The following is a 26,697-nucleotide window of genomic DNA, read 5'->3' as shown; positions in this document are numbered from 1 at the left end:
TTAACCATACCAATTTTTATTTGTGATCCTACACCAAAGAGTTGACTCTGAAAACTTTAGCCACATTCCTCTGTGTGCTGATTTGGTTCTGTGTCTAAAATAAAATTAGACCCAACCTTATAAATATGTTTTATACCTTTATACTTTTCAAACCAAAATATCTGAAAGAAGTGCAGTAAGCAGCAGTAGCCATAAAAAAGTGTCAAGTCAACAGTCAGTTCCCCAACAGACCATTAGAAAAATCTGTTGATGAAACAAAGCTGTTTGTTAGACCTCTGCAGTAAGATAGCAGTTCAGCAGAGCCTTAGTAGTATCTCAAAACAGGATGTCAACAAGAAGGATATTCATAGGATTTGAGGATCTGGACTGGTAGGTCTCACATGGTGGGTAAATGGTTGGGATAGACAGAGTTTGTGACATAGCTTTGAGTTGGGAGGTACAATAAAGTGAGGGTCTTGATTCAAGTCTTGAGGAAGCTGTTTTAGTTGAGTCTTATCTTGCAGGAGCAAGTTTTTCCCTCAAGCAGCTAAGTTTTTTATGCCTAGTCCCAGTATCAGTTAACATAGAGGCAGGACCCAGTACTGCTTAACATAGGACAGGAAATCATGCTCAAGTTTTAGAGATGTGATGGCAGGAGAAATAATAAATTTCATGTCCCTAATATCTCACATATTGAGCTAAAGCACTCAATATTTGTTATCTAAGCATTGAAAACCCTAGTTTTCAATTAATAATACAATCATTTTTATTATGAAGAATATTTCCTCTAGGGATATATTTCTATCAAGTAATAATATCATAAGAGACCCTGGGATCAATTCAGTTTGATTTCATTTAACCAGTATTTCAGGGGTAGCTTTCTATGAGGCCATGTACTTTTTAAGGACAAAAAACATGGTCACTGGCTCAAAGAGCTCATGGTCCCAGTAGGGAAGGCAGGTAATAAACTCAGCCATCCATGTAATTGAAGAGTAAAGCTATGTGTTAGGTTTGGCAATACAGGTCCAAATTAAGATCTTTAGAGTTCTAAATAAAACCCAAATGGAAAACAGCAAGAAAAAAAAAAAAAAAGATCTTAATATTATGGTACTTATTTCCAACCCTCATTAAAAATAGAATTACTAAACTATGAAGGTGCTATAATGAATCACAACAAAGTACTGATTTTTCTCATGTTGACTGATGCTTTCTTTAACATATCAAATACCAATTTTTAAGTGCCTTCTCATTCTATTTCTTGGTGCCTCCACTTTGCTGGGGCTCTAATCATATGATAAAGCCTTGCAATGATGGTACAAGAAAGGAATGATCTGTTTGCCTGAGTGTGTCAACAAAGACTTCAATTAGGATCAGAGTCTTGACTTGGGTCTTGAATGATGAATAAGAGTTTTCCAGATGACTGTCTTTGCCTAGGCAGAGAAACATGAAACAGCTGGGTGAATAGGAACCACATTTGAGAGAGTGGAATGAGTGAAGCTGCCCAGCTAGAAAGAGATCAAGTCCCTAAACACAGTTTATTATTAGTATCTAATATCATAATTGATGTTGTTATATTTTTTTCTATATTTTTTTCTATTTTATTTTTTCATTCACAATAGTTTATTCAGCAAATACTTATTAAGAGCAGAATTTTGTTGAAACACTATGAAGGAATACTGAAGCACTGTGAGGGACACCTGGGTGCATAAAGAGTATTTCCTCTAAGTAGTTGTGGAGAATATTTATTAAAAATATTTATTAAAAGGTGGCATGTGGCAAGAGCCATGGAAAAGGCCCCAAAGAAGGCATTTGGGCTCAGAGTGGAGTTCTCTTTCACCTACAGACTTTCATGACCAAGAGAGTGCTTGAACAGGCTCTTATTTGGTTATAATTCAAAAGAGTAATATATTGATAACAATATATATGTATTATTTTTCTTAAAATCACCTTTATTCCCACCACTAAAGAACAACTGTTATTAACATTTTGTTAAATTTCCATTTGATCTCTTGTATTCCAGTCGTAATACATTATCCTTTTTCACTCAGTTGTATTTATTTCCTATATCATTACAAACCTATTGTTGACATCGTTTTGATAACTAAGATTATATCATATTCTTAAGAAATTATTTGTTCAAGGGATTATGGCTATGCTTTTTAAAAAAATTATCTCTTAGAGATAGATCCTAAAGTATGTGATATCTAGGGGTTAAAATAATCCAACTAGGGGAGTGAATGGAAATATAGATGAAAGAAGAGTAGACAGGAGTTGATGATTGTTGAAGCTGAGTGGTGGGCTCCTGGGGGTTCATTGAATTCTTCTTGCTACTTGGGTATTTTTACATTACCCGCAATAAAAAGTTTTTTAAAAAAGAAAAACATCTCATCATGTGATGGTAAAAATATGTGGTAGATTTAGATTGTTCTCAATTCTTTACTCTCTCCCTCTGCCACGTAACCTGGCAGTGCCCTAGAAAGGGCAGAGTAAATTGGCCAGCTCCATTGACCTTGGTCTTAGTCATGTGACTCTCTGACCATTGGAATGTTAGCAGACATGATGGAGCACAGATTTCAGACATACTACCTTGGTTTGACTAATCCCCTTACCTTCATGCCCCAGGAAGCGTGACCCTTCAAGTTTGGTCCTAAAACAAGACATGTGCAGCTGACCTGAACACAGTCTGAAGCCTGAAGCCAAGTCTATCCAACTGGCAGCCTGAAGCAGAGCTGCTGGTGCTGGCACACAATCACCTGGTTATGTGGGGATCTTTCTTGCAGCTTTGCTTGTGTAAGAGATCTTCCGCCAGTTTCCAGTTGGTTTTCTGTGAGAATTGTTCCACATGTAGATGTATTTGATGTGTTTGTGGGGGGAGGTGAGTTCCATGTCCTCTTACTCCACCATCTTGATCCACTTCCATGTATTTTTTTTGTTTTGGGGTAATTGGTACTGTTATTCCAGATTCTATCCTTAAGCACATGAAGTTTTTCTTTGCTTTCTCATCTTACTCTCAAACATATTTTATTGAGATTATATTCTTATTGTGATCTTTTAACTAACTTAGCCCTGAGTATAAAAATTTCCTCGTTATTAATAATTAAATAAAACAAAGTAATAGTGATGATAAAAATCTTTTCTTGGATTGTGAATATTCTGATAAACTATTACAAAAAAAATATTCTTGATTTATTAAGTGAACAGTGCCCCCTTTTGACCACTGGACTCTGTAAAAGAAATCCTAAGAGAGGTACCCTTTTCATCTCTGCTAGGAATTGAATTTATATGTATGGATATCTAAAGAAACCATCCTGTGTTACCTTAATGGTGTATATACCGCATACTTTTCAGATTTATTTTGTAGCATTTTAATTTTTAAATGTTAGGTCCACTAGAGTGTTTAATGGCAGTTTTGTTAGACCCAAATTTTAGTTTTATGAATCTTCTGTATCGTATCTGATTCAGGTTGAATACGAAGGTTTAAAGCATGAGATTAAGCGATTTGAGGAGGAGACGGTGCTGCTGAACAGCCAACTGGAAGATGCCATCCGGTTGAAAGAAATCGCTGAGCACCAACTGGAAGAAGCCCTTGAGACCTTAAAAAATGAAAGGGAGCAAAAGAACAGCCTGCGGAAGGAGCTCTCCCAGTACATCACCCTCAATGATAACCATATCAGCATTTCAGTCGATGGACTCAAGTTTGCAGAGGATGGAAGTGAACCCAACAATGATGACAAAATGAACGGGCATATCCACGGACCCCTTGTGAAACTGAATGGAGACTATCGGACTCCCACTTTAAGGAAAGGAGAGTCTCTACACCCTGTTTCTGACTTATTCAGTGAGCTGAACATCTCAGAAATACAGAAATTGAAGCAGCAACTTATGCAGGTAAGAACTTTGTTTAGGACTGTTAGAGTGAATATTTTGTAAGTTACGTTAGTGTGTTGTGGGATTTCTTATTGTCACATTTTAGTTCCAGATTATTTTTTTAAATATTCTTTAACTAGCAACTTTGAAAGTACAATAGTTTAGAAAGACATAAAAGAGGTGTTGAAGAGAAATCTCTCATTTGCATTGCTTTACAAAATTTATTTCTTAGATAAATTAGATAACAATCGAGTGTGAAGGAAGAAAAGACAGCATCTTGATGCATTTCTCACAAAAGAATTCAAAAGCTTTATACACAAGAGAAATGACAGAAAATGAAGTTTTCTATCACAAGCAACTCTATGTATAGCTTCAAGATGAATGGTTATACTTCACAGCAATATTGTAAGCTCTAAAAGACATGAAGGACATGAGGACATGGGGAGGGGGAAGGGTAAGCTGGGACAAAGTGAGAGAGTGGCATGGACATATACACAATACCAAATAGATAGCTAGTGGGAAGCAGCCGCATGGCACAGGGAGATCAGCTCAGTGCTCCGTGTCCACCTAGAGGGGTGGGATAGGGAGGGTGGGAGGGAGACGCAAGAGGGAGGAGATATGGGGATGTATGTGTATGTATAGCTGATTCACTTTGTTATACAGCAGAAACTAACACACCATTGTAAAGCAATTATACTCCAGTAAAGATGTTAAAAATATATATAATAAATAAATAAATAAAAGACATGGACTTTCTATATACAAACTAGCAGGATATCATATGATTATGATCATATGATTAAAAATACAGAACAGGTATAAATCTGAAACCAAGGATTTCTTCTTCCTACATGAGCTAGGCCTTAAAGTTTTGGCATCTTCAAATCAAATGTCTTGGGGAGAGTCCCGCAAGCTTATCTCACTGTGAAATGGCTTTCTAACGTAGTCTTGCTTCCCGACCATACATTAATCCAGTGATGATGGAAATGTTGTCTGAGGAGCAGCATCGCCACCACCATCATCACCTGTGGGCTGCTGAGGGACAAATTGTTGGGCTCCCCACAGATCTACTGAGCCAGGCATCTGCTTCAACGAGCTTGTTAGGTGACAAGTTTGAGGCTTGCTCTTCGATCTGTTATCCCACCAAGGTTCTTTGCATAAAGCTGATAATTAAAGGCCTTAAGACTCTGGCAATCACTTTTTTTAATAGCAAACAGGGCTTATAATTTTCTATCTATCTATCTATTTATTTATTTATGGCTGTGTTGGGTCTTCATTGCTGCGCGTGGGCTTTCTCTAGTTGTGGCGAGTGGGGGCTACTCTTCATTGTGGTGCACGGGCTTCTCATTGTGGTGGCTTCTCTTGTTGTGGAGCACGGGCTCTAGGTGCTCGGGCTTCAATAGTTGTGGCGTGTGGGCTCAGTAGTTGTGGCACATGGGCTTAGTTGCTCTGCTGCATGTGGGATCTTCCCGGATCAGGGCTCGAACCCGTGTCCCCTGCATTGGCAGGCAGATTCTTAACCACTGCACCACCAGGGAAGTCCCAGGGCTTATAATTTTCTGCCTCTACAGAAATGATGACTGAAAATGTAATTAGCAGAAGTAAATGAGACTAGAGAACCAATGAAATTAATATATTATTAGGCTTATTTTTAATATTATATCAAAAGTTAACATACCCTTTAACTTTTTAAAATATTTATTTATTTATTTATTTATGGCTGTGTTGGGTCTTCATTGCTGTGCGTGGGCTTTCTCTAGTTACGGTGAGCAGGGGCTACTTTTCGTTGAGGTGCACAGGCTTCTCATTGCGGTGGCTTCTCGTTGCAGAGCATGGGCTCTAGGCGCGCAGGCTTCAGTAGTTGTAGCACGTGGGCTCAGTAGTTGTGGCACGTGGGCTCTAGAGCTCAGGCTCAGGCGCATGGGCTTAGTTGCTCCGCGGCATGTGGGATCTTCCTGGCCAGGTATTGAACCCTTGTCCCCTGCATTGACAGGCGGATTCTTAACCACTGCGCCACGAGGGAAGTCCATCCTTTAACTTTTAACTTTACCTGCCCAGTGCTTTTGGCTGCTGAAAGAGAATTAGTGAGAATTCATTTTCTCAGTGTTCAATTTGAATCAAGGTAAGAGGGTATGGCGACTGGAAGAAAATTAATTTCATATAGATTTACCTGACTGCAAAGTGCAGTTCTGTGTAGGTAATACTTTTCTATGTCTTTTTGCTCAGTTTATACTAATATAACCAGGTGGATAGAAAACACATTTCTTGTGAAAAAAATTTTATGTGACATATATTTACAAGAACATATGCCCTCAAATTGAATAGAATTAATGTAAAATTTTTCTTAAACTATCATGTTGGTTGCTTTAGGATAAAAATTTAGTGGGTTGAAGCTTTTGTTTTTTCTTTTTATTTTGGTGGCAGTGTAGAGTATATGAGGAAGAGGGGGTTTTATGTGTAAACAGCTCAATAGTTTTCAACCAGGTCAACTACTGGTTGAAAGCTCAGAGCTGTTCTCAGTTTTAATCCTAAATGTAATCTGAGCTGGGGAATACAAAAGTCCAAAAGAGAGGAGTAGTTTAATCAAAAGAATGGTGGAGGACAAGTTCTCAGCAAGAGAGTGGTTCTCAATGGGAACCACCTTGCAGCATTTGGGGTGGGATAGTTCCTCATTGTCTGAGTCCGTCTGATGAGTTTCAGGAGGTTTAGCATCTCTGGTCCCAACCCATTAAATGCTCATTACATCTCCTCATAGACGTGGTGACCAAAAATGCCCCACACATTTCAAATGTCCCAAGGGTCAACCTCTAGTCGAGAATCATTCTTAGAGGGACAGCACTTTACTCTCCCATAAAATGGGGATATGTTGTACCTTCTTCAAAGTGTCATGAAGGTTTCTGAGTTAATGTACACAGAGTGCTTAGAACAGGGCCAAGCACATGATAAATGCTCAATAATTATGAACTATTATCATTATTTCAACTCCACAGTGCCTTTAATTTGTTAAGCACTCCATTTATTTAGCTATTATTAATATAATTAACTGTTATTGTTGGATGATTAGCTCAAGAATAGTCATCTCAGATGGGAGTAATGTGGTTGCTGGTAAGTCTCAGGGTGTGAGACAGTCTGAAAAGGGATATTCATTCAGCAAGAAGTTAGAGTGAGAAAAACTTGGCTGGATAAACCTTCCCTCAGTATATGAGAGAACTGTGTACCTTTGAATCTTTCATTAGCACTTAATTAATGCTGACAGTTTATAAAGATGTAGAGGGACACAGGAAGGGCCTTATGTCCCAAAGTTTGCTCTTAATTTAGTTGTAAAAAACAGGCTCCACACAGGAAGGGCTTTGCAGTGTCCAGTCTCACACTCGGAACACTAACTACTAATTTTGTTGTAGGCAAAGTAACCACCTCTTCTCTTGTAATCAGCATTTTTTGTAATATATCTCATTCAAACTGTTGAACACAAGTATAGCAGAATGTATCTTCTCATGCATAATTTCTTTATAATCTGAGTTTTTCCTTAGCTATGTGTCCCCTTGTGTTTAATTCATATAAGTAAATTATAAAAACATTACAGGAGGGCTTCCATGGTGGCGCAGTGGTTAAGAATCTGCCTGCCAACACAGGGGACACGGGTTCGAGCCCTGGTCCGGGAAGATCCCACATGCTGCAGAGCAACTAAGCCCGTGCACCACAAGTACTCAGCCTGTGCTCTAGAGCTCACATGCCACAACTACTGAAGCCCGCGTGCCTAGAGCCCATGCTCCACAACGAGAGAAGCCACTGCAATGAGAAGCCCGTGCACCGCAACAAAGAGTAGCCCCCACTCGCCACAACTAGAGAAAGCCTGCGCACAGCAACGAAGACCCAATGCGGCCAAAAATAAATAAATTTTTTAAAAAATTACAAGATACATTGCCTAGAAGTTATTGCAGTTGGTGTTGATGTGAATGAGCCTTGAAAATAATATGGCAGTTCTAATAAACAACACTTACGCACACCTTGCAGCACATACCATGTCAGTACCATTGTTTTGGACCTCCTGAGGGAGCAATAAAATGCACTTTCACTATGACTATCTGGAACACTTGGGGCCAGATGTATTTTGAAATTAAATATTCAGAATATAGAAAGTGTAGGCATGGAGAAAATTTCCCCTCTTCCCTTCTAGGTTCTTCGGCTGGCCTAAAAATTAAATTGAAGACAGATTAACAAGAGAAAAACAAATTTAATTTCGTATATAGAAGGGCAGAGGCAGGAATGTAACACCCTATACCAGGGAATATGCAGCTTTTAAGATTTTCTTTCTTAGGATTAAAGAAACCCTTTGAGGGACTTCCCTTGTGGTCCAGTGGTTAGGAATCTGCCTTCCAATGCACGGGACGCAGGTTTGATCCCTGGTTGGGGACTAAGATCCCACATGCCGTGGGGCAACTAAGCCTGCAGGCCACAACTAGAGAGCCTGCGTGCAGCAACTACTGAGCCCGCGAACTCTGGAGCCTCCCCACCTCAACTAGAGAGAAGCCCGTGCGCCGTGATGAAGAGCCTGTGTGCCTCAACTAAGACCCAATGCAGCCAAATAAATAAATATATATATATATTTATGCTTTAAATATACTTTTATATGTTTTTTTAAATCAGTCCAAAATAAATACTTTAAAAAATAAAATAAAGAAACCCTTTGAAAACAGCATACCTGAGTCAAAGCCTATCAGCCTTTTCTTATCTCACAAGATTCCATCTATGCATGTAAATTATGTTTTCCCCACTAAGGATATTTACTTAACCTGGTTCCGAAAAGAAAAAACTATGTTTATGCCTTGGGTATCAGGAATGTTGGGTGAATTGCTTCACTTCTCTGAGGTGCATTTATAAAAGGGAAGGTGAAAGGTGATAAATTAGCCCCATCACTAGTCTCTATGATGCCTTTGTTGGAATTAGGAAAAAAAAAAAGTCCCCTTCCTCAAGATATCATACTGCCATCTGCTGGAAAATGGTAATAATATTGATAAATATAAAAACCTACACTGACTACAATTTAAATAGTGCCTCCTAGAATTGGATCACCCTCAAAACCCAGTTATTTCAAATAGGTTATAATAATAATAATAATTCCCAGTGACAAGTACTTTAGTTCATTTTATTAGAATGAAAATAAGTAGATCCTGCCTGGGAACACTAAATAAATTACATAATCTATTTAAAGGAGTCTCTATGCTTGTGCTAAAATTTCTACCTTTGACAAATAGCCTCTGTTTAACTTCATATCACAGAGAGTCAGACTAAGCAGGAGAAAACTCTTTGCATGTTTTCTTCAGTATCATACTGGCTATATAATTTCACATATAATGTGAGAAAACAGTAATATTTCTGTAAAACTAAAATTTATAAGTTTTGTTGTATCCTCGTGGATGTGGAAGAAATAAAGATCCATATTGTGTTTAGATATACTCTATTAAAGGCAATTTAAATTTTTCCTATAATGATGGTGAGTGGTCAACTTGCTGCATGTCCCATAAGAGTTAAAAGCTATTTGTATGTATTTGCTTAATTGGTGGATGCTTATAACCCAAGTAGATAGTGTTATCCCCATTTTACAGATAGGGAAACTGAGGCACAAATATGTTATGTCATTTGCTCAAAGCCAAAACCCTAGGAAGTGGATTGCTACACAGAGAAAGAGAGAGATTCAAACAAATGAAATATTATCTGTGCTTAACAAAGACTCACAGAATATTTATGGGATGAAATTAGTAAGACAAGATTGGTCAGTTCCTAGTTTTTAAAACTTAATGTGACAAATACAATTTCTTAGGACAAAGTCGACAACTTAAGTTGTCAAACTATTGTAAACTTTACAGTTAAAGATTACCTTTAGGGGCTTCCCTGGTGGCGCAGTGGTTGAGAATCTGCCTGCCAATGCAGGGGACACGGGTTCGAGCCCTGGTCTGGGAAGATCCCACATGCCGCGGAGCGACTAGGCCCGTGAGCCACAATTGGCTGAGCCTGCGCGCCTGGAGCCTGTGCTCCGCAACAAGAGAGGCCACGAGTGAGAGGCCCGCGCACCGCGATGAAGAGTGGCCCCCACTTGCCGCAACTAGAGAAAGCCCTCGCACAGAAACGAAGACCCAACACGGCCATAAATAAATAAATAAAAATTAAAAAAAAAAAAAAGCTTTAGGCAAACACATTTCTCAGAAGCCTTACTTTTTTTTTAAACCATCTGGCAGTAACCATAATAAGAGCATCCATAATCACACGACAAGGGATGAGTCTATGTAGTTATTTTTTAAGAACACCTTTATGGCAATTATTCACATACAATCCACCCACTTAAAGGGTACAATTTGGTGTTTTTTAGTATAGTCACACAGTTGTGCAATCACCACCACAGTCAATTCATTACACCAAAAGGAAACTATGTACCCATTAGTAGCCACTCCAACCGCAACCACTAATCTACTTTATGTCTCAGTAGATTTGTCTATTCTGGACATTTCATTTAAGTGGAATCACACAATATGTGGTCTTTTGTGTCTGGCTTTTATCACTTAGCATAATATGTTCAATTCATGTTGTAACATATAGTAGTATTTCATTTATTTTTATTGCCAAATAATACTCTATTATATAGATATACCACATTTTATTTATTCATTTATCAGTGATGGACATTTGAGTTGTTTCCACTTTTCAGCTATTATGAATAATGCTGTTATGAACATTCATGTACAGGTTTTTATGTGCACTTATATTTTAATTCCCTTGAGCATATACTTAAGAGTGGAGTTGCTGGGTCGTAGGGTAACTCTATGTTTCGCCTTCTGAGGAACTGCCAGACTGTTTTCAAAGCAGCTGAACCATTTCATATCTCCACCAGCAGTGTATGAGGATTCTGATTTCTCCACATCCTCACAGACATTTATTTGCCTCTTGACCATAGCCTAATTGCCCTGGCTAGAACTTCTAGTACAACACTGAATAAAAGTGGCAGGAGCAATCATTTTTGTCCAGTTCCTGATCCTAAGAGGAAAGTGTTCACCATTAAGTATGTCATCTGTGGGTGTTTTGTAGATGCCCCAGCAGGTTCAGGAAGTTCTCTTCTATTTCTAGATTGTTGTCTGTTTTCATCATGAAGGGGTATTGAATTTTGTCAAATGCTTTTTCTGCATACATTGAGATGATCGTGTGGTTTTGTCCTGTGTTCTATTAATACAGTGTATTATATTTATTGCTTTTGCATATTAAGTCAACATTGCATTCCTAGGATAAACCCCAGTTGGTCAAGTTGTCTAACACTTTTTTATATGTTGCTGGATTCAGTTTGCTAGTATTTTGTTCAAGATTTTTGTGTCTATATTCATAAGAGATACTGGTCTATAGTTTTCTTTGCCTGGTTTTGGTATCAGAGTAATACTGGCCTCATAGAATGACTTGAAAAGGCTCCCTCCCCTTCTTTTTTTTTTTTTTTAATGGGTAAATCCATAGGACAGAAAGCAGATTAGTGGTTTTCTTTTTTCTTTTTTCCTTTTTTAATTATTTATTTATTTATTTACGGCTGTGTTGGGTCTTCGTTTCTGTGCCAGGGCTTTCTCTAGTTGCGGCAAGTGGGGGCCACTCTTCATCGCGGTGCGCGGGCCTCTCTCTATCGCGGTCTCTCTTGTTGCGGAGCACAGGCTCCAGATGTGCAGGCTCAGTAATTGTGGCTCACGAGCCTGGTTGCTCCGCGGCATGTGGGATCTTCCCAGACCAGGGCTCGAACCCGTGTCCCCTGCATTGGCAGGCAGATTCTCAACCACTGCGCCACCAGAGAAGCCCTTTCTTTCTTTTCTTTTCTTTTCTTTTTTTTTTTTTTTGAGTCTTTGTCCAGCTGACTGACTTTTGCATATACGTGTGTGAGTGTGTGTGTGTGTGTGTGTGTGTGTGTGTGTGTGAGAGAGAGACAGAGAGAGAGACAGAGAGAGAGAAGAGATTCCTTCTCACCACACTCCAAAATATATTACCTTCTTTTCCAACTGCTGGATTCCCTCACCTTGTGTTTCTTGGTTGTAGGCTGATCTTTTTTCACAGCTCTCATTCATCAGGGCACAGATTTGCCAGTGTTACTTCACTTCAAACAGAGAAGAAAAAGTTATTTATTTCTGAGTTCTATTTTACATACTCATACTATGTATAACATTCCAAAACTCACACCAGTCATTCAGGTGTCAAATTGAAAGTCAGATGACCAGGGTAAAGACTTTATGGAAATTAATAACTCATAAAACAGCTTTTATTTCTTTTCCTATAAAAGTCCTAATATAAACATGCAAATTCTGCTGTCTTTTGTTCCTTCACAAAAGAATCTATCAGTACTCAATACATGTAAATGTGTTTATTTAAAAGGTAAACACTCAGCGAAATTAAAAATAATTTCTATGGTGGTCCAATGGGTAAGACCCCACGCTCCCAATGCAGGGGGCCCAGGTTCGATCCCTGGTTGGGAAACTGGATCCCACATGCATGCCGCAACTAGGAGTTCGCATGCCACAACTAAGAATTCCACATGCTGCAACTAAAGATCCCGTGTGCTGCAACTAAGACTTGGCGCAGTCAAAATAAATAAATAAATAAATATTAAAATTGTCCCCCTCCCTCTAACCGTCATTCCAACTGCCTTTAAAAATAATAATAATTTCTATGGGATGGGATTTCGCTGGCGGCCCAGTGTTTAGGACTCCGTGCTTCCACTTCAGGGGGCAAGGGTTCGATCCCTGGCCAGGGAACTAAGATCCCACACACATGCCACAACTAAGAGCCTGCATGCTGCATGACCAAAAAATAATAATAATAATAAAAATTTCTATGGCACATAATTATAACAATAATAATAATATATATTGTGTACTTACACCAGACTACAGAGTTTACAAATTATGCATTCAAGTTTTCTGGCAGAACAACCAACCCTACTATGCAAAGTAAAATCTTCAGTTTCAGATAGAAGACAGAGATTGTAAGAAGAGAAATAAGGCAACTATTCTTAGTCACTGTAGAAGATTATATATTATTTATATATAATTATAGAAGATTACAATTAACTCAGCAAGTCTCTCTTGAATACGTTCTTCACAAATGGAGATTAAAATATACACTTGAAATGAATAGTAATTTTAATCTGTAAAGTGCTTTGCATTTAATAATTCAAAGCACCATGTATCTTAAATAGTTTAAGCCCTGCTGTCTGAAATCCAAATACAATTTAAGGTACTTCAAGCCTCAATAGCTGAGGGAAAATGTAATGCCAGAGTTATACAAAATTATCCACAATTTAGTTATCTTTTTTTGGAGGGGGAGGACAGACCAACCTTAATTGTCCAGAAAAAATATACACACACACACACACCTGTATGTATGTATGTGTGTATTTACATACACACACATACATGTGTATGTGTGTATAAAATTTGGACATCGTTCCCTATTCAAATGATTCCACCAGAAATGTATTGAGTGTGGAAATTAGTACTATATGTGGAACATATACATATGAAGGAGACAGTGTTCTATTTGATGTTTTCTGGAGGTGCTATCGTGAAGAAACTGGTAGACATACATTGGGGCTTAGAAAATGTTTATGTTAAATGGGAATTGGCAAAGTCCAGGTTGGACACTCTCCTAAAGGCATTATCTCATTTATCATAACACTTTTGCCTCTAAAACAAACCTGAGACATGTTCAGTACATTTTGTTTTCGTCCAGTTTTTAGTTTTATCCAAAAGTTTTTCCTATTGAAGAGCTTTTTGAAATCAGCTATGTATATTGTATTCATGTATACTAATCAAATGATATTTAGACTTTTCAGAGCAAATTTACTTAATTTTTAAGAGAAAAAGAAAAAAAACAGTCCATTTCATTGAAATTGTATACAATACAAATAATAGAATATTTAGGAGATTTTCCATCTCTTTTATCAAAAATTCAAATGTCTTGGCTTTTCATCAAATACTGTGTTACATAATTACCTGGATTTTCACTTAAAATTATTGCCCAATAGTCTGGATAAGTCAATTCATCTTCAGCTATAAGCAAGTACAATCTGTTATACGTAATGAAACCCAGCTAAGAGGATTTGTATTCAAATATATCCTGACTCTGAGATGAAAGAGTTGCTTTTGCACATACAAATACAAATTTGTAAAACAGATGTGTTTCCCATGTAGAAGCATTTTGGTCATGGGAATTGGACCACAGTTACCCAAACGTTAACAACAGCTAACATTATAATATCTTGAGCATTAAATTCACTGTCCTACTGAATCATCCAAATGCCCCTATGAGACAGGCATTGTTATGCTCCTTTTATAGATTATTAAACTGAAGCTTGCCCAGATTTGACTTGTGTATAATTCATGAGAATTTGGAGGGATAAATATGCAAAGCATAATTTTTTGGAATGATGTACTTTTTGATTGACTTACCAGAACTGCTGAGATAAGAAAACACACTCCAATTCAACTTGTAGTAATGGAAACATGGGCTTTTCTGCATTTTTAAAACATATACATGTCCAAATGTGAATGGGTCAAGCTCATCACTGGCATTGCCTTGAAGTCATTCAGAGACTTTCTTTTACCCTTGCAGGTAGAGCGGGAAAAGGCCATTCTTCTGGCCAATCTCCAGGAGTCACAGACACAGCTGGAACACACCAAGGGGGCACTGACGGAGCAGCACGAACGGGTGCACCGGCTCACAGAGCACGTTAATGCCATGAGGGGCCTGCAGAGCAGCAAGGAGCTCAAGCAGCTGGACGGGGAAAAGGGCCGGGACTCAGGAGAGGAGACCCATGACTACGAGGTGGACATCAATGGCTTAGAGATCCTTGAATGCAAATACAGGGTGGCAGTAACTGAGGTGATCGATTTGAAAGCTGAAATTAAGGCCTTAAAGGAGAAATATAATAAATCTGTAGAAAACTATACTGAAGAGAAGGCGAAGTATGAGAGTAAGATCCAAATGTATGATGAGCAGATTACAAGCCTTGAGAAGACCACCAAGGAGAGTGGAGAGAAGATGGCCCATATGGAGAAGGAGTTGCAAAAGATGACCAGCATAGCCAATGAAAATCACAATACCCTTAATACAGCCCAGGATGAGTTGGTGACATTTAGTGAGGAGCTAGCTCAGCTTTACCATCATGTATGTCTGTGTAATAATGAAACCCCTAACAGGGTCATGCTGGACTACTATAGGCAAAGTAGAGTCACCCGTAGTGGCAGCCTGAAAGGGCCTGATGATCCCAGGGGACTTTTGTCTCCACGGTTAGCCAGGCGGGGTGTGTCATCACCTGTAGAAACAAGGACCTCACCTGAACCAGTTTCAAAAGAAAACACAGAAGCCAGCAAAGAACCAAGTCCAACCAAGACTCCCACCATCTCTCCTGTTATTACTGCCCCACCATCATCTCCAGTATTAGACACAAGTGACATCCGCAAAGAACCAATGAATATCTACAACCTTAATGCCATAATCCGGGACCAAATCAAACATCTGCAGAAAGCTGTGGACCGGTCCTTGCAACTGTCTCGTCAAAGAGCTGCAGCACGGGAGCTGGCCCCCATGATTGATAAAGACAAAGAAGCCCTAATGGAAGAGATCCTCAAGCTTAAGTCCCTACTGAGCACCAAACGGGAGCAGATCGCCACACTGAGGGCAGTGCTGAAAGCCAACAAACAGGTGATCTCATTCTACTAATGAGCCATGCTAGCCAACACTTTAACTAGTTTATTCCTAAATGTTTTTGAGTGTCCACCACCATCAGGATGAGAGTTCAGATTCCTGGTCGTTAGAGGAATAAAACAAACTATGGCCAGAGCCAGATCAGAATGTAATAATTTCTTTGAAGTGCGTGAATGGATGAAACAGGAGAGTAGCTATGCCCCACTAAGTAGAGGTAAAGGTGAGGAAATTAAAGCAGGAACAGAGAAGATCCAGTTGCAGATGTAGAAAGGCAGTCCGGGCGGTACTTAGCTGGAGCCCAGCAATCACTGAGTGTAGAAATAGGAGATGGAGGGATGCAGAATAGGCTGGCATGGAAGCTTACACCAGGCAGAGACAGCAAGAAAGGCACCCTGATAGGCAGCTAGACCAAACAGATGGGAGCTCTCTGGAGAGAGAGGTAGAGATAGAGATAAAATAGAATGTGCACTAACTGCCACTAACCACATATCTGAAACTTAGGTCCACTTGGGATGTTAATTCACCTCAGTCAGAGCTTAAGCAGCAGAGAATTTTTCCTAACCATAGATCTTGTCCTTCTGGCATAAGTAGGAATGCTACCACATGATCCTACCTAACTCCTAGATCTCCTTGATGTCTGAATTTGGTTTTCACCCTCAAGCTTTACCTGGATGACAGTGCTGTGACATATAGGTGGGAAAATATTTTTAACCTCTGTTATTTTCTCTGGAAAGTGAGACTTGAAAGATACCTTTGAGAAGGGTGCTGAATAAAGGGTATTGATAAAAAGAAGCAACAAAACATCAAATACCTTCCTGCAAACGTGAGCAATGCTAGTGTTGGAGAGTGAAAGTTAATTTCAGATTCAGACTTCCTTTTCCTTTTGCCTTTATCTGGGGGAAACCATACCATTATCATGCCATCTACATTGCAGCTTTCTACCATCTTTATCTTCAGTTCCCATAAACCTGTTGATACAATTTGGAGGTCTATACTACAAGCAGTAATAATGTTTGCACTATATAAACATGTTTTTTACAAATCTAAAGGGAAAATAGGACCTTATTTTTGTGCTATCACTTCAGGAAATTAGAAAAGATTAGGGTGAATGAAGAATTTGTGAGATATCTGACTCCAGTTTGAGGTCAGAATAAAGAATTTGTTTCCATATCCTTCCAAAGACCCAATGATTTAGTGGTCATGAATAACTAATACCGTATTAGATAAGGCTTAGAAGACCTTCATCAAGGACATAATATACTGGGCATTCTTGGTCAAGCCATTCAAATAACTTCTTTGACTTCTTCCTGAAGTTTGAATATTACTGACCTAGAAACCTAGATCTATAGAAGTGTCAAGATGCTTAATTGACATAGAAGTACAGATAAGCATGGTTGATCAGCCAAGAGAGACTAATTTGTCAGTAAGCATTCATGGATTCCATATGTCATGGCAGGTAGTAAGTAGGGATGCAAAAATAAGTGACTAGCAATCTAGTAGAATTTCAATACATGCTTGTAATTATTTACAAGATAGTACCTATCATCGAGCATTTTAGAGTGATATACAGTGCCATAGGAATTCAGAGCAGTTCAAAGCATTCCTGGCTGAATTTTTATTTTCATAGTAGTTTGTGGTACCATTTGCATTACATTAGTGTCACAGCCCATATGGTCTCAGTAAATTAAATGTAAACACACTTCTAGCCATGCCTTTAGTTTACATTTTAATGATGTTAGGCTATTGCTGTGATGCTGTGAGCCATAAATAGCTCAGGTCTCTACAGATGACATCCACTATATTTAGACATTGTGGAATATTTATTATTAAGGCTAAGCTAGGAATTCTGTCATAGAGGAAAAAAAGAGAATCTTCCTGTTTTTATTAAAACAGGCATTCTGCATTCTCTATGACTCTTTTAATATAACCTTAAGATTTTTTTGTAAGCACAGTGTCTTCTGATGAGATAAGTAAATGTTTACAAAGGACCATCTGTATACTAAACTGTTATGGATGCTAAAGATTCAAAGAAGGCCAATACATGGTCCCTGCCTTCCAGAAAAAAACTCACAGACTTCTGGGGATGTCAGAATAGAACAGATAATTACAGTTTGATGTTGTACATGCTGTAATCCAATTTACGGGAACATTGCAAAGGAAGTAACTAATGTATCCTAGATCTAGACCTCTGTGGCTGGAAACAAGATTTTTTATTTAGAAAATCAACTTTGGGAGAATGTGGTGAATGCAGATGTCAGCAAATCTGCTAATGGGTTAGAGATACTTACACTTTCTTAATTCCGAAAAAGCTTTGTGCAGTTTTGTGGACAAAAATCTACAAACAATGCTGAGTCCTTTGGGGCATTTTTCACAATAAATGAGTTTGTACTTCTGTTTCAGATATTGCTCTTCTGTCACTTCCCTCTCTTTTCCCCTTAGATAACTGACCATGTAGCTCCACGTGTTTACAAACTTGTTACATCTACATTTTCACAACTTAAACTTAGCTATCTGTTCTAAATGATTATGTGTCTAAATTTTTAAAAAATTAAACAACTGCCATTTTTTCCCAGGTCGATTTCTGCATTCTGGATAACTTTCTGAATCTATAACATTTCTAAAGTTTCTACTGAGTTACAGCACTACAGAACATACTAAATTATTTTATGAGTAACCTCTCATTTTAATCTGAATTTAAATACAATCAAAACTATTAAGTTACATTAAAAATAAAAATTAAAAAACTATTAAGTTACGACTTTGGAATAAAAACATTAACAAACTACCTTATCCAATAGTGTTTTAATTAAAAAAGAATCCATTTATCTCTATAAATGGATTGGCACTTTGTAGAAGAAAGTTGAAGCTGTCCACTGGAAGCACAAAAAGAAATGTTAAAAAACCACAGTAGTCTTCCTGGGAAATCCCATTACTAATGGATTTTTTTCATTAGTAATGGGCTTTTTTCATTAGTATTGAATATTTTTACACACTCTGAAAAGCTGTAGTTAACAGTTTGTAAAAATGGTGTGTTTCCTAGTTTGGCTTCAATATGAATACCATGGGGGCTATGCATCAAATAGACAGTCCCTAAATATACATTGATTTCATGCATTGACTTAGCCAACATTTTTTGTTCATTTGTTTCTATTTCCTACTGTGTGTCAGGCTAGTTCTCAATTTGAAACACTCTTAATTCCAAGAACTTAAACATGCCCAAATCCTAAATTCAAACAAATACTTTAATTCATTCAATATTTTGGTGCCTGCTTTGGCAGCATATGTACTAAAATTGGAACAATACAGAGGAGATTAGCACGGCCCCTGCACAAGGATGACACGCAAATTCGTGAAACATTCTATATTTAAAATATATGTATATATATTTTTTGGAGTCTGATTTTATGGAGATTGTGAAGAATTTGACTGTAATTTATTGTTTTGAAGAAGTTGTATACAAAGACTTAGGAAATAATTGATTCTTTGTTAATTCTTTTCCTTAAATATGTAATATGGATTTATAGTTTGTCCTACTCATGTTATAAATTGCAATGACCTGTGTCTTTTATTCTATGTTTCAGACCCACCAAGCACAGGTGACAAAAGAATATTTGAGTTCTATTGTATTTCGACTGGAAGCTGTGCTTCTTCACTAACTTCTCCTTGATAAAATCCTTCTTGTATAAAGTTTCATTTTGGCTCCTTTCATATCTGAAAATCCCACACTCTCAATAATATGCATTAAATATTTACTGAACTACTATCATTCCCTTAGCTCTTGATAGTGACTCTGGTTCACAACTGGCTTCTAGGGCAATTTATCCACATTATAGATTCACATTTATGTTTTGACATAAAAAAAATTGCCCTATGTCCAAAGTACATATATATGTTTATATAAAATTCAACCTAGACAATTTCTTTTTATTTATGAAAGAAATAGACCCAGCATGAAGAATCTGTATGATAGATTTTCCTGATATGAAAATTGTAAGCTTTGTGATTTTTCTGCTTTAGACAGCTGAGGTGGCATTAGCTAATCTCAAGAACAAATATGAAAATGAAAAAGCAATGGTGACTGAAACTATGACGAAACTTAGAAATGAACTGAAGGCTTTGAAAGAAGATGCAGCAACTTTCTCATCCCTGAGAGCAATGTTTGCAACAAGGTAATAGTTTTTCTTGCAAGATTAGGTGTGGTACATGGGGAAAAGACTTCAAAATGCACATGTTCATCTTCGTGCATCGTGAGTGTTATTTAGTCTGCCATCTAAAAGGGCAAGGTGTAAAGAAAATACATGAGATTCCACTCTGACAAATCAAAGATAAAACCTTTTGTGCTGTTTTCCAGAGCCCTCTACTGGACACACTGGATCAAGCAATTCTTCTACATACAAGTGTTTTTATTTATTAATTTTTAAAATTTTTTAATTTTTTTTTATTTTTTGGCCTTGCCGCACGGCTTGCAGATCTTAGTTCCCCAACCAGGGATAGAACCTGGGCCCCCAGCAGTGGAAGCAGAGTCCTAACCACCGGACTGCCAGGAAATTCCCCATACAAGTGTTTTTAAATTAATATAATAGATATTTTTTTCTAGAGCCTTATGTGCCCAAAAGAATTAGACCAAAAGAAAAAAGAAAAAAAAACACCTCCAATAAGGGGGAAAAAACCCACTTCCTAAAATAGCTAAATATTACATTATCACCACTGACATTTATTTCTGTATACATAAAAGTGTTTATCATTAGCAAGTATTGTGAAAAAGATACTTTGTAATGAAGATTAATATTCATCATATCAGCTAATTACTTACTTTAATATAGTGTGAATTAAATTATAATTTCTAAAATGTAATTATATATATCACCAAATTTTTCACACTGCCCAACTAATTATTTAGACAAATATTAGTTACTACCTCCCCCCACCAGTTTTGTTATGAAGCACCACTATATTTTATTTTTTAGACTTGAAATGATTGTTAAGAATTATTGATTCAACGTTTTCAAAATCTTGAGGTGTTCAATATAGTGTTGCAGTTTCCTTTTTGCTGTCACAATTCAGTGCCAAAACAAAAATAGTTCTATATTTTATATGATGCAAACTTGGTACAAAATTCACAAAGCATAACTATGCTTATGCTTTATTTACAGATTCAGTAAATTACTTACATGTAGCTGATATAATGTAAAAAAAAAATCCTGGGCCCTGGAATCTGTCCAGCTTCCTTTTAGTGTCAGAAGAGAAAAGGCTCAAACTCAAACTTTGTTATTGACTCTTGGAAATGGCAGTGAGGCGGCCTAGTGCCTAAGAGACCACAAGGTTACAGGAGAACTGAAGGGAACTGACTTCTGGGTCTGAGCACAGTAGTTTGGGGAGTAGAATGTGCACACCTCTGGCCACTACGGCGGTGGAGGGCGGCAGGATGGAGAATGGGTTTGGTGCACAATGCCCCCCTCTTTGAAAAGGAAATCAAAACATTTTTAAAGGGACATTTAAAGTCTCGATCTGGTTTATTTAAGAATTATTATCCTCAAATAATGCATTTTCACAGAAATTTGTTTTTTCAGGTATATTAACTGCCTTACTCCATAGTATTTTTAAAAGTATTTTTATCTAACCAATTAAAATAAATCCAGTGTCCTGAAATCCACATTTTATTTTACTAAGCCCTGATTTTTCTTATGATATTCCTACTATGCTTCTTGACATTCAGTGTTAAAGAAAATAGAACCCGGGAGATTGGGATTGACATATATACACTAATATGTATAAAATAGATAACTAATAAGAACCTGCTGTATAAAAAATTAAATTAAATTATATTTTTTAAAAAAGAAAATGGGACCCACCTGGATCTCAAGTTCTTTCACTACAAAGTCTCTTCTTTCTTTAAAATACCAAAAGTCTTGCGTTAATTCCAAAGTTTGTACAATACATTTTGGGTAACTCCAGAAAGTCATTAACTATCTTCTGATTCATGGAGAGTTCTTACTATCTTAGCGGGTAAATAAATGCAGAAAAAACTCTGAATAATTGTGTGAATAATTCTTTCTTCCAAATGTACATGTGCTTAGGTGTTACTTTTGGTAGAAAAAAGACCACCAAGCTTATCCTCCTGCTGCAGCACAAGTATCAAACCTGAGTAAAGATGTTCCTGACAGCCGGCTATATCTGTTTTGAACCCTATGCAAATCTTGGTTTTCTTTGACACCTATTGCTTTATCATCTGGTTGGGAAATCATTGAAGATACTCAGGTTTCTAATTCAGGCAAATCTGCCATATTGAAAGCAATAGCAACTACAGTCTGTACTCAATTAAAATAAAACCTATAAATATAGATAAAGAAGTATATATTTTCTTTACAAATATTATTATTCTTTTGCATGCTACAGGCATAGACTATAAAGCTATTGTAACACATCTAAAATGCTGTGAACATTACCTGAGACTTTACTGTTGGTTCTTCTGCAACCACAATAACTCTGTCTCTGGGGTTTAAGATACCACCTATTAAGAATGTCCCTATATGTACTTAATTGTATAGATTAACTATCAGTTATTGAACCTGCTCTGTTTCCAATTTTCTACTGTAATAGATTACTTCCATTGTGATCTAGGAAGACCAGTGTTCCAAATATCTAAATTCCAGTAAAATTCATTACTTTCAACTTAAGTTCCAAACTTAATTTCACCAAGATTTTCTCCTGACCACTTTTCTGTTGTGGTTCCAGATGTGATGAATATGTCACACAGTTGGATGAGATGCAGAGACAGTTAGCAGCTGCAGAGGATGAGAAGAAGACTCTAAACACTTTGTTACGAATGGCTATCCAGCAAAAACTCGCCCTGACCCAGCGGCTGGAGGACTTAGAGTTTGACCATGAGCAGTCCCGTCGCAGCAAAGGCAAACTTGGAAAGAGCAAGATCGGCAGCCCTAAAGTAAGTGGGGAGGCATCAGTCACCGTGCCCACCATAGACACTTACCTCCTGCATAGTCAGGGCCCACAGACACCCAACATTCGGGTCAGCAGTGGCACTCAGAGGAAAAGGTATGCATGCAGCGATCTTCATAGTATGGTGCAGTGGCCAGATTTTAGTTAACTGCAAAAATTAATGTGCTCTTATTGTGGAGGATGGAGGAAGGAAAGGAAAGGAAAAACTGGGAGTGGGTGTATAAATGGGCCTTGCCAATGTTGGTTTTTCCAAATTAAAACCTTTGGATACTTGTGTTTATTTATTCCTTTCTGTCCCCCACACCCCATCTCTTGGTTAACCATAATATACTTTTCAAGTGTTTGTTAACATTTTTGCTGTTCCTTGTATGCATAAATATGCCTCTCCCTTACCTCCAACCTAAAAATTGGTAGATAAAAAGGTCAATATTAAGAATGAAGCTATGTTTTACATGGGTGATAGTTTTAATGGCAATGGTGCTATTTACCAGCTTCTCTCTAACGAGGCAAGGATATGAATGTGTTCTCTTAGGGGAACTTTTGTCCATATTCCAAAAACTGATGACTGACTGAAAGGAGATGTCTCTATTTAGGTCAAATAGGATGGAATATGTATAGTCTTTTTCTTAAAAACAGGTTTTTGTGCTTTTTCATTTGGTATGTGAATATTGTTCAAAAGTCACTTGTATGGTTTTTAATGGCTTGATTTTATGACCTTTTTCCAGAGTCCTGGATGTTGAATTACTTACCCTGTATTTTCAGTTAATAGTAAAATTTTTATTTTAGGAGTTTTCAGTTAAGAATCAAACAATATAAATATTTTCTATTTGTGGTTCAAACTGACTATCTATAATAAATCTCTTTTCCAGTATCCAGTACAGTTTCCAAATAGGGTTGTATCCTGGCATGGAAACTAAACATTTAGTGAAAATCTTGATTTACTTGTTAAAAAATTTTAAATGCCAATTTAAATAATGTTGTCACTGGTGAGGCTTTGAAAGGTAATTAAAGTAAAACTTTTTTGTTTCCTATATGTATTTTCTTGGATCTCCTGCAAGACAATTTTCACCTTCCCTTTGTGATCAGAGCCGTCCCAGGACTTCAGGGGCTTCCTACCTACAGAATTTATTAAGAGTTCCCCCTGATCCCACCTCCACAGAGTCATTTCTTCTGAAGGGCCCCCCTTCCATGAGTGAATTCATCCAAGGGCACCGGCTCAGCAAGGAAAAAAGGTTAACCGTGGCTCCACCAGGTAAACATTTTTTCCTTGGGTGCATGTGATGCAAATGATGAGTTGAATAGACAGCTCTCCCCTTCCTTCCAACCACTCACTCCCACCCATCCACATAGTCTAACTTTGATGACGGTAAATTCCTACGGTTAAAGTAAAAATGCCTTTATACCTCTCTTTCGGTTTCCTTCTTTACTCAGCCAGACAATCATTTCTTAGGAGTCTCCAGCGACCTCCTTTTAACAGCCAAGGATGGAAAATGAGAGTTGGAAGGAATGGGATAGCTGAAGGGAAACTAGCAACAGACACAACACAGGACACACACAGTCAGGTCCTATTTGCAGTTTGGTAGCTCATAGCAATTCTGTCTTGGTCAAATTTTGTCATTTTCTTCTGATCATTTTTAATGTAATTTCAGTAAAGGGAACCATCTTTATAAAAAGCCTTTTGGGCTGATCTCCTTTTATAGTGACTCAGAATGTCTCCTCAGTTATAGAGAATGTAAAAGTAAAATCCTCTAAGCCCTTATTGATTTGTGCTTACCAGCATGCTCACAACTTACTTTAGCTTCACTGTTTAGCATTTTTCTTTTTTTAACATTTTTTATTTTTTCTATGAAAGGCCTCAACTGAAAATGTGACTTCTGGCAGATAAAGATCATCCTTTTGGGAAATCCCTGCCTGCATGCTAACTATAGGTCAGAGGTGGTACACAGGAATTCTGTGAAACAAAATAAGCCCAAAGGCAGCTGTTATTAGGCTATTGCAGGGAATGAAAAATTAAAACTAATTCTATTTAGTTGTCAACAGTTAGAAACTCAGGAGATTTCACCTGAACAGCTGTATTTCTGGGCTCCCTTGAAGGATTCTGAATATCTGGCAGCCCTAAGTCTGCATTCATGCATGTCAGCAACCTGTTGGATCTATGTAGTGCCTCCTGCTTTTAAACAGGGCAAACTGCAGTTTACCACAGGGCCCCTCGCTCCCAATTACTTATATCCAGCCTGCTGCACTTGTTTCTGTTATCTTCCGGCCCCTACTGTAACCTTTGAGTTTGCCACCTTGGCCACAGAATTTTTTTTTTTTTTAATTTACTTCAATTTTACCTTAATTCCTTTTTGGAAACCTCAGCCTTTGGATCTCTAACACTGTACTTTCCTTATCTGATTCATAACTCAGCCTAGTGATTGGGATTAAAAGATATGGTGTGGAAATTTATAGCAGAAGTTAAACATTCTAAGAATGTTTGAGGACATAGGTAGTGATAAGGAGTTAGAAGAGCTTTAGCAGCCAAAATGTACACCTAAAACAAAAGGCAACAACCTTCCTGGATGTTCCTCCTTTCATTACTCTTTTCCTCTTCTTTTAGACCCCTTTGGAAGTCTGTGAGTCACCAAAGTGGTCCTGATTCATCAGGACACCTAACTTAAATAAAACCCACAGGTCTTTTTGTGTTCCAACTGGACTTAGTAGCACTATCTTCTAGAACTTAGAAAAGAAATTCTGTGATTGATAAGTAACCCTATTGTATTTTAACTTGAAAAGTGACATATCAATAAGATTAAAATTAGTAATGAATATTAATAGCAACTATTTTCATTTTATGTATGACTAGTTGATGCTTGTTTACATTAATATCTATTTTACATCATTGTCATTACATTGTGGAAACCACTAACAGATATCATAAACCTTTCTATGTTACTGCCTAGTCTTATTTTTATTTTTAAAGGTTGTATCGTAGATTCTATTTCAGATATTGTTATTGCATTAATCACTACATCCTCTCGTTAGCCACTGAGATGGTTTTCCATTATTTGTTATAAGATGCTGTTAGGAATAGCATGCATTCAACTTCTCATATATTTCATTTTCTTCTCAAGAGTGAGATCACTGGGTTAAAGTATGAACATCTTTATGTTTTTTGCTCCATTTTGATGTGCTGTCAAAAAGGGCATATCATGTACTAAAAGTCCGACATTTTCACACATTCTGACTCTTTCTACAACTTTATAGACACTGTACACATCTTGCAACTCTAAGGCTAGTCAGCATACATGAATGAGAATACTATTACGACGTCTTAAATTCTTTAGTTTTGAATAATGAGAAAATGCCATAGGCCTTAGAAATGATTGCTATATACAAGATTAGAGATAAATAATGTGGAATTCAGAATCGTCATTAGGCCAGAAAATCATTTTAATGACAACTTAGCATATTGATAAACCTTATATTTTTAACCATTTATTTGAAGTTAAAATAATAAAAGCAGGAAGGAAGTAAAGCTGTTATTATAGCCTGAAGAATTTTTAATTGGATATCATGGAACCAATCAGATTAATCGTTAATAAATTCTTAAACCAACCCAGCAACATTTTCTAAAAGGTTCTGGTTAAATGAATTACTATAGAAACTTATTAGCCATCTACACCAAATTGTAGCTTCTAAAAATATTTGCACTATTGACAATATATATTATTTTTCCTAGGCTGAACTATATTGTATAAAACATATTAAACATTATTTGATGCTTTTACTATATAAAATGTTTTCATTAAGCTGAGGAAGGGAAAATATGCCATATATATCTAGTCCTATGTCCTATGCAAGAAATATCTTAAACCCATGGGAAATAATAGGTTTTATGAGTTTAATGTTATTATTATAAATTTACTTGCTGGTAACAATATATATTCATCACTTTAAAAGGACAATTTCCTGTTAATTTATCAGAATGTTTTTTGATAGGCATTGTTTTCAAAAATATATTTTTAATATATATTTTTAGGTGATTTTAATTATTCTAATCAGCAGATATATAGGTTTTCTATTGTGGATCATTGAAGTAATTAAATCAATAGAAATTATATTAGTTTAATTTGTTTTGGATCCTTTGGTTGAGGAATTGGAAGAAGTATAAATCTCATTTAACTTTTA

At 37.1% G+C, this 26,697-nt stretch overlaps 1 protein-coding gene and 1 non-coding gene across 6 annotated transcripts in view; both read left to right on the top strand.

Moving 5' to 3' along the window:
* The window catches only part of BICD1 (BICD cargo adaptor 1), a 220,966-nt gene that overhangs the window by 152,238 nt on the left and 42,031 nt on the right, over positions 1-26,697 (top strand). For 2 of the 5 annotated variants that reach the window (XM_057557150.1, XM_007175669.3), the window contains exons 4-7: positions 3,442-3,867; positions 14,476-15,567; positions 19,588-19,739; positions 22,306-22,513. In XM_057557150.1, the coding sequence (XP_057413133.1) occupies positions 3,442-3,867; positions 14,476-15,567; positions 19,588-19,739; positions 22,306-22,513 (1,878 nt within the window). Of the gene's footprint in view, positions 1-2,601; positions 2,770-3,441; positions 3,868-14,475; positions 15,568-19,587; positions 19,740-22,305; positions 22,624-23,585; positions 23,780-26,697 lie in introns of those variants that run through there. The other 3 variants (XM_057557152.1, XM_057557149.1, XR_009009761.1) reach the window with 3 other exon arrangements.
* LOC114236912 (U6 spliceosomal RNA) lies at positions 18,837-18,939 on the top strand. The gene has a single exon (XR_003622758.1). It is a non-coding gene; the product is annotated as a U6 spliceosomal RNA (small nuclear RNA).

This window comes from Balaenoptera acutorostrata, chromosome 11 (genome assembly GCF_949987535.1).
Source record: "Balaenoptera acutorostrata chromosome 11, mBalAcu1.1, whole genome shotgun sequence".
Taxonomy (NCBI): domain Eukaryota; kingdom Metazoa; phylum Chordata; class Mammalia; order Artiodactyla; family Balaenopteridae; genus Balaenoptera; species Balaenoptera acutorostrata.
This window is presented reverse-complemented; position numbering and strand designations above follow the sequence as displayed.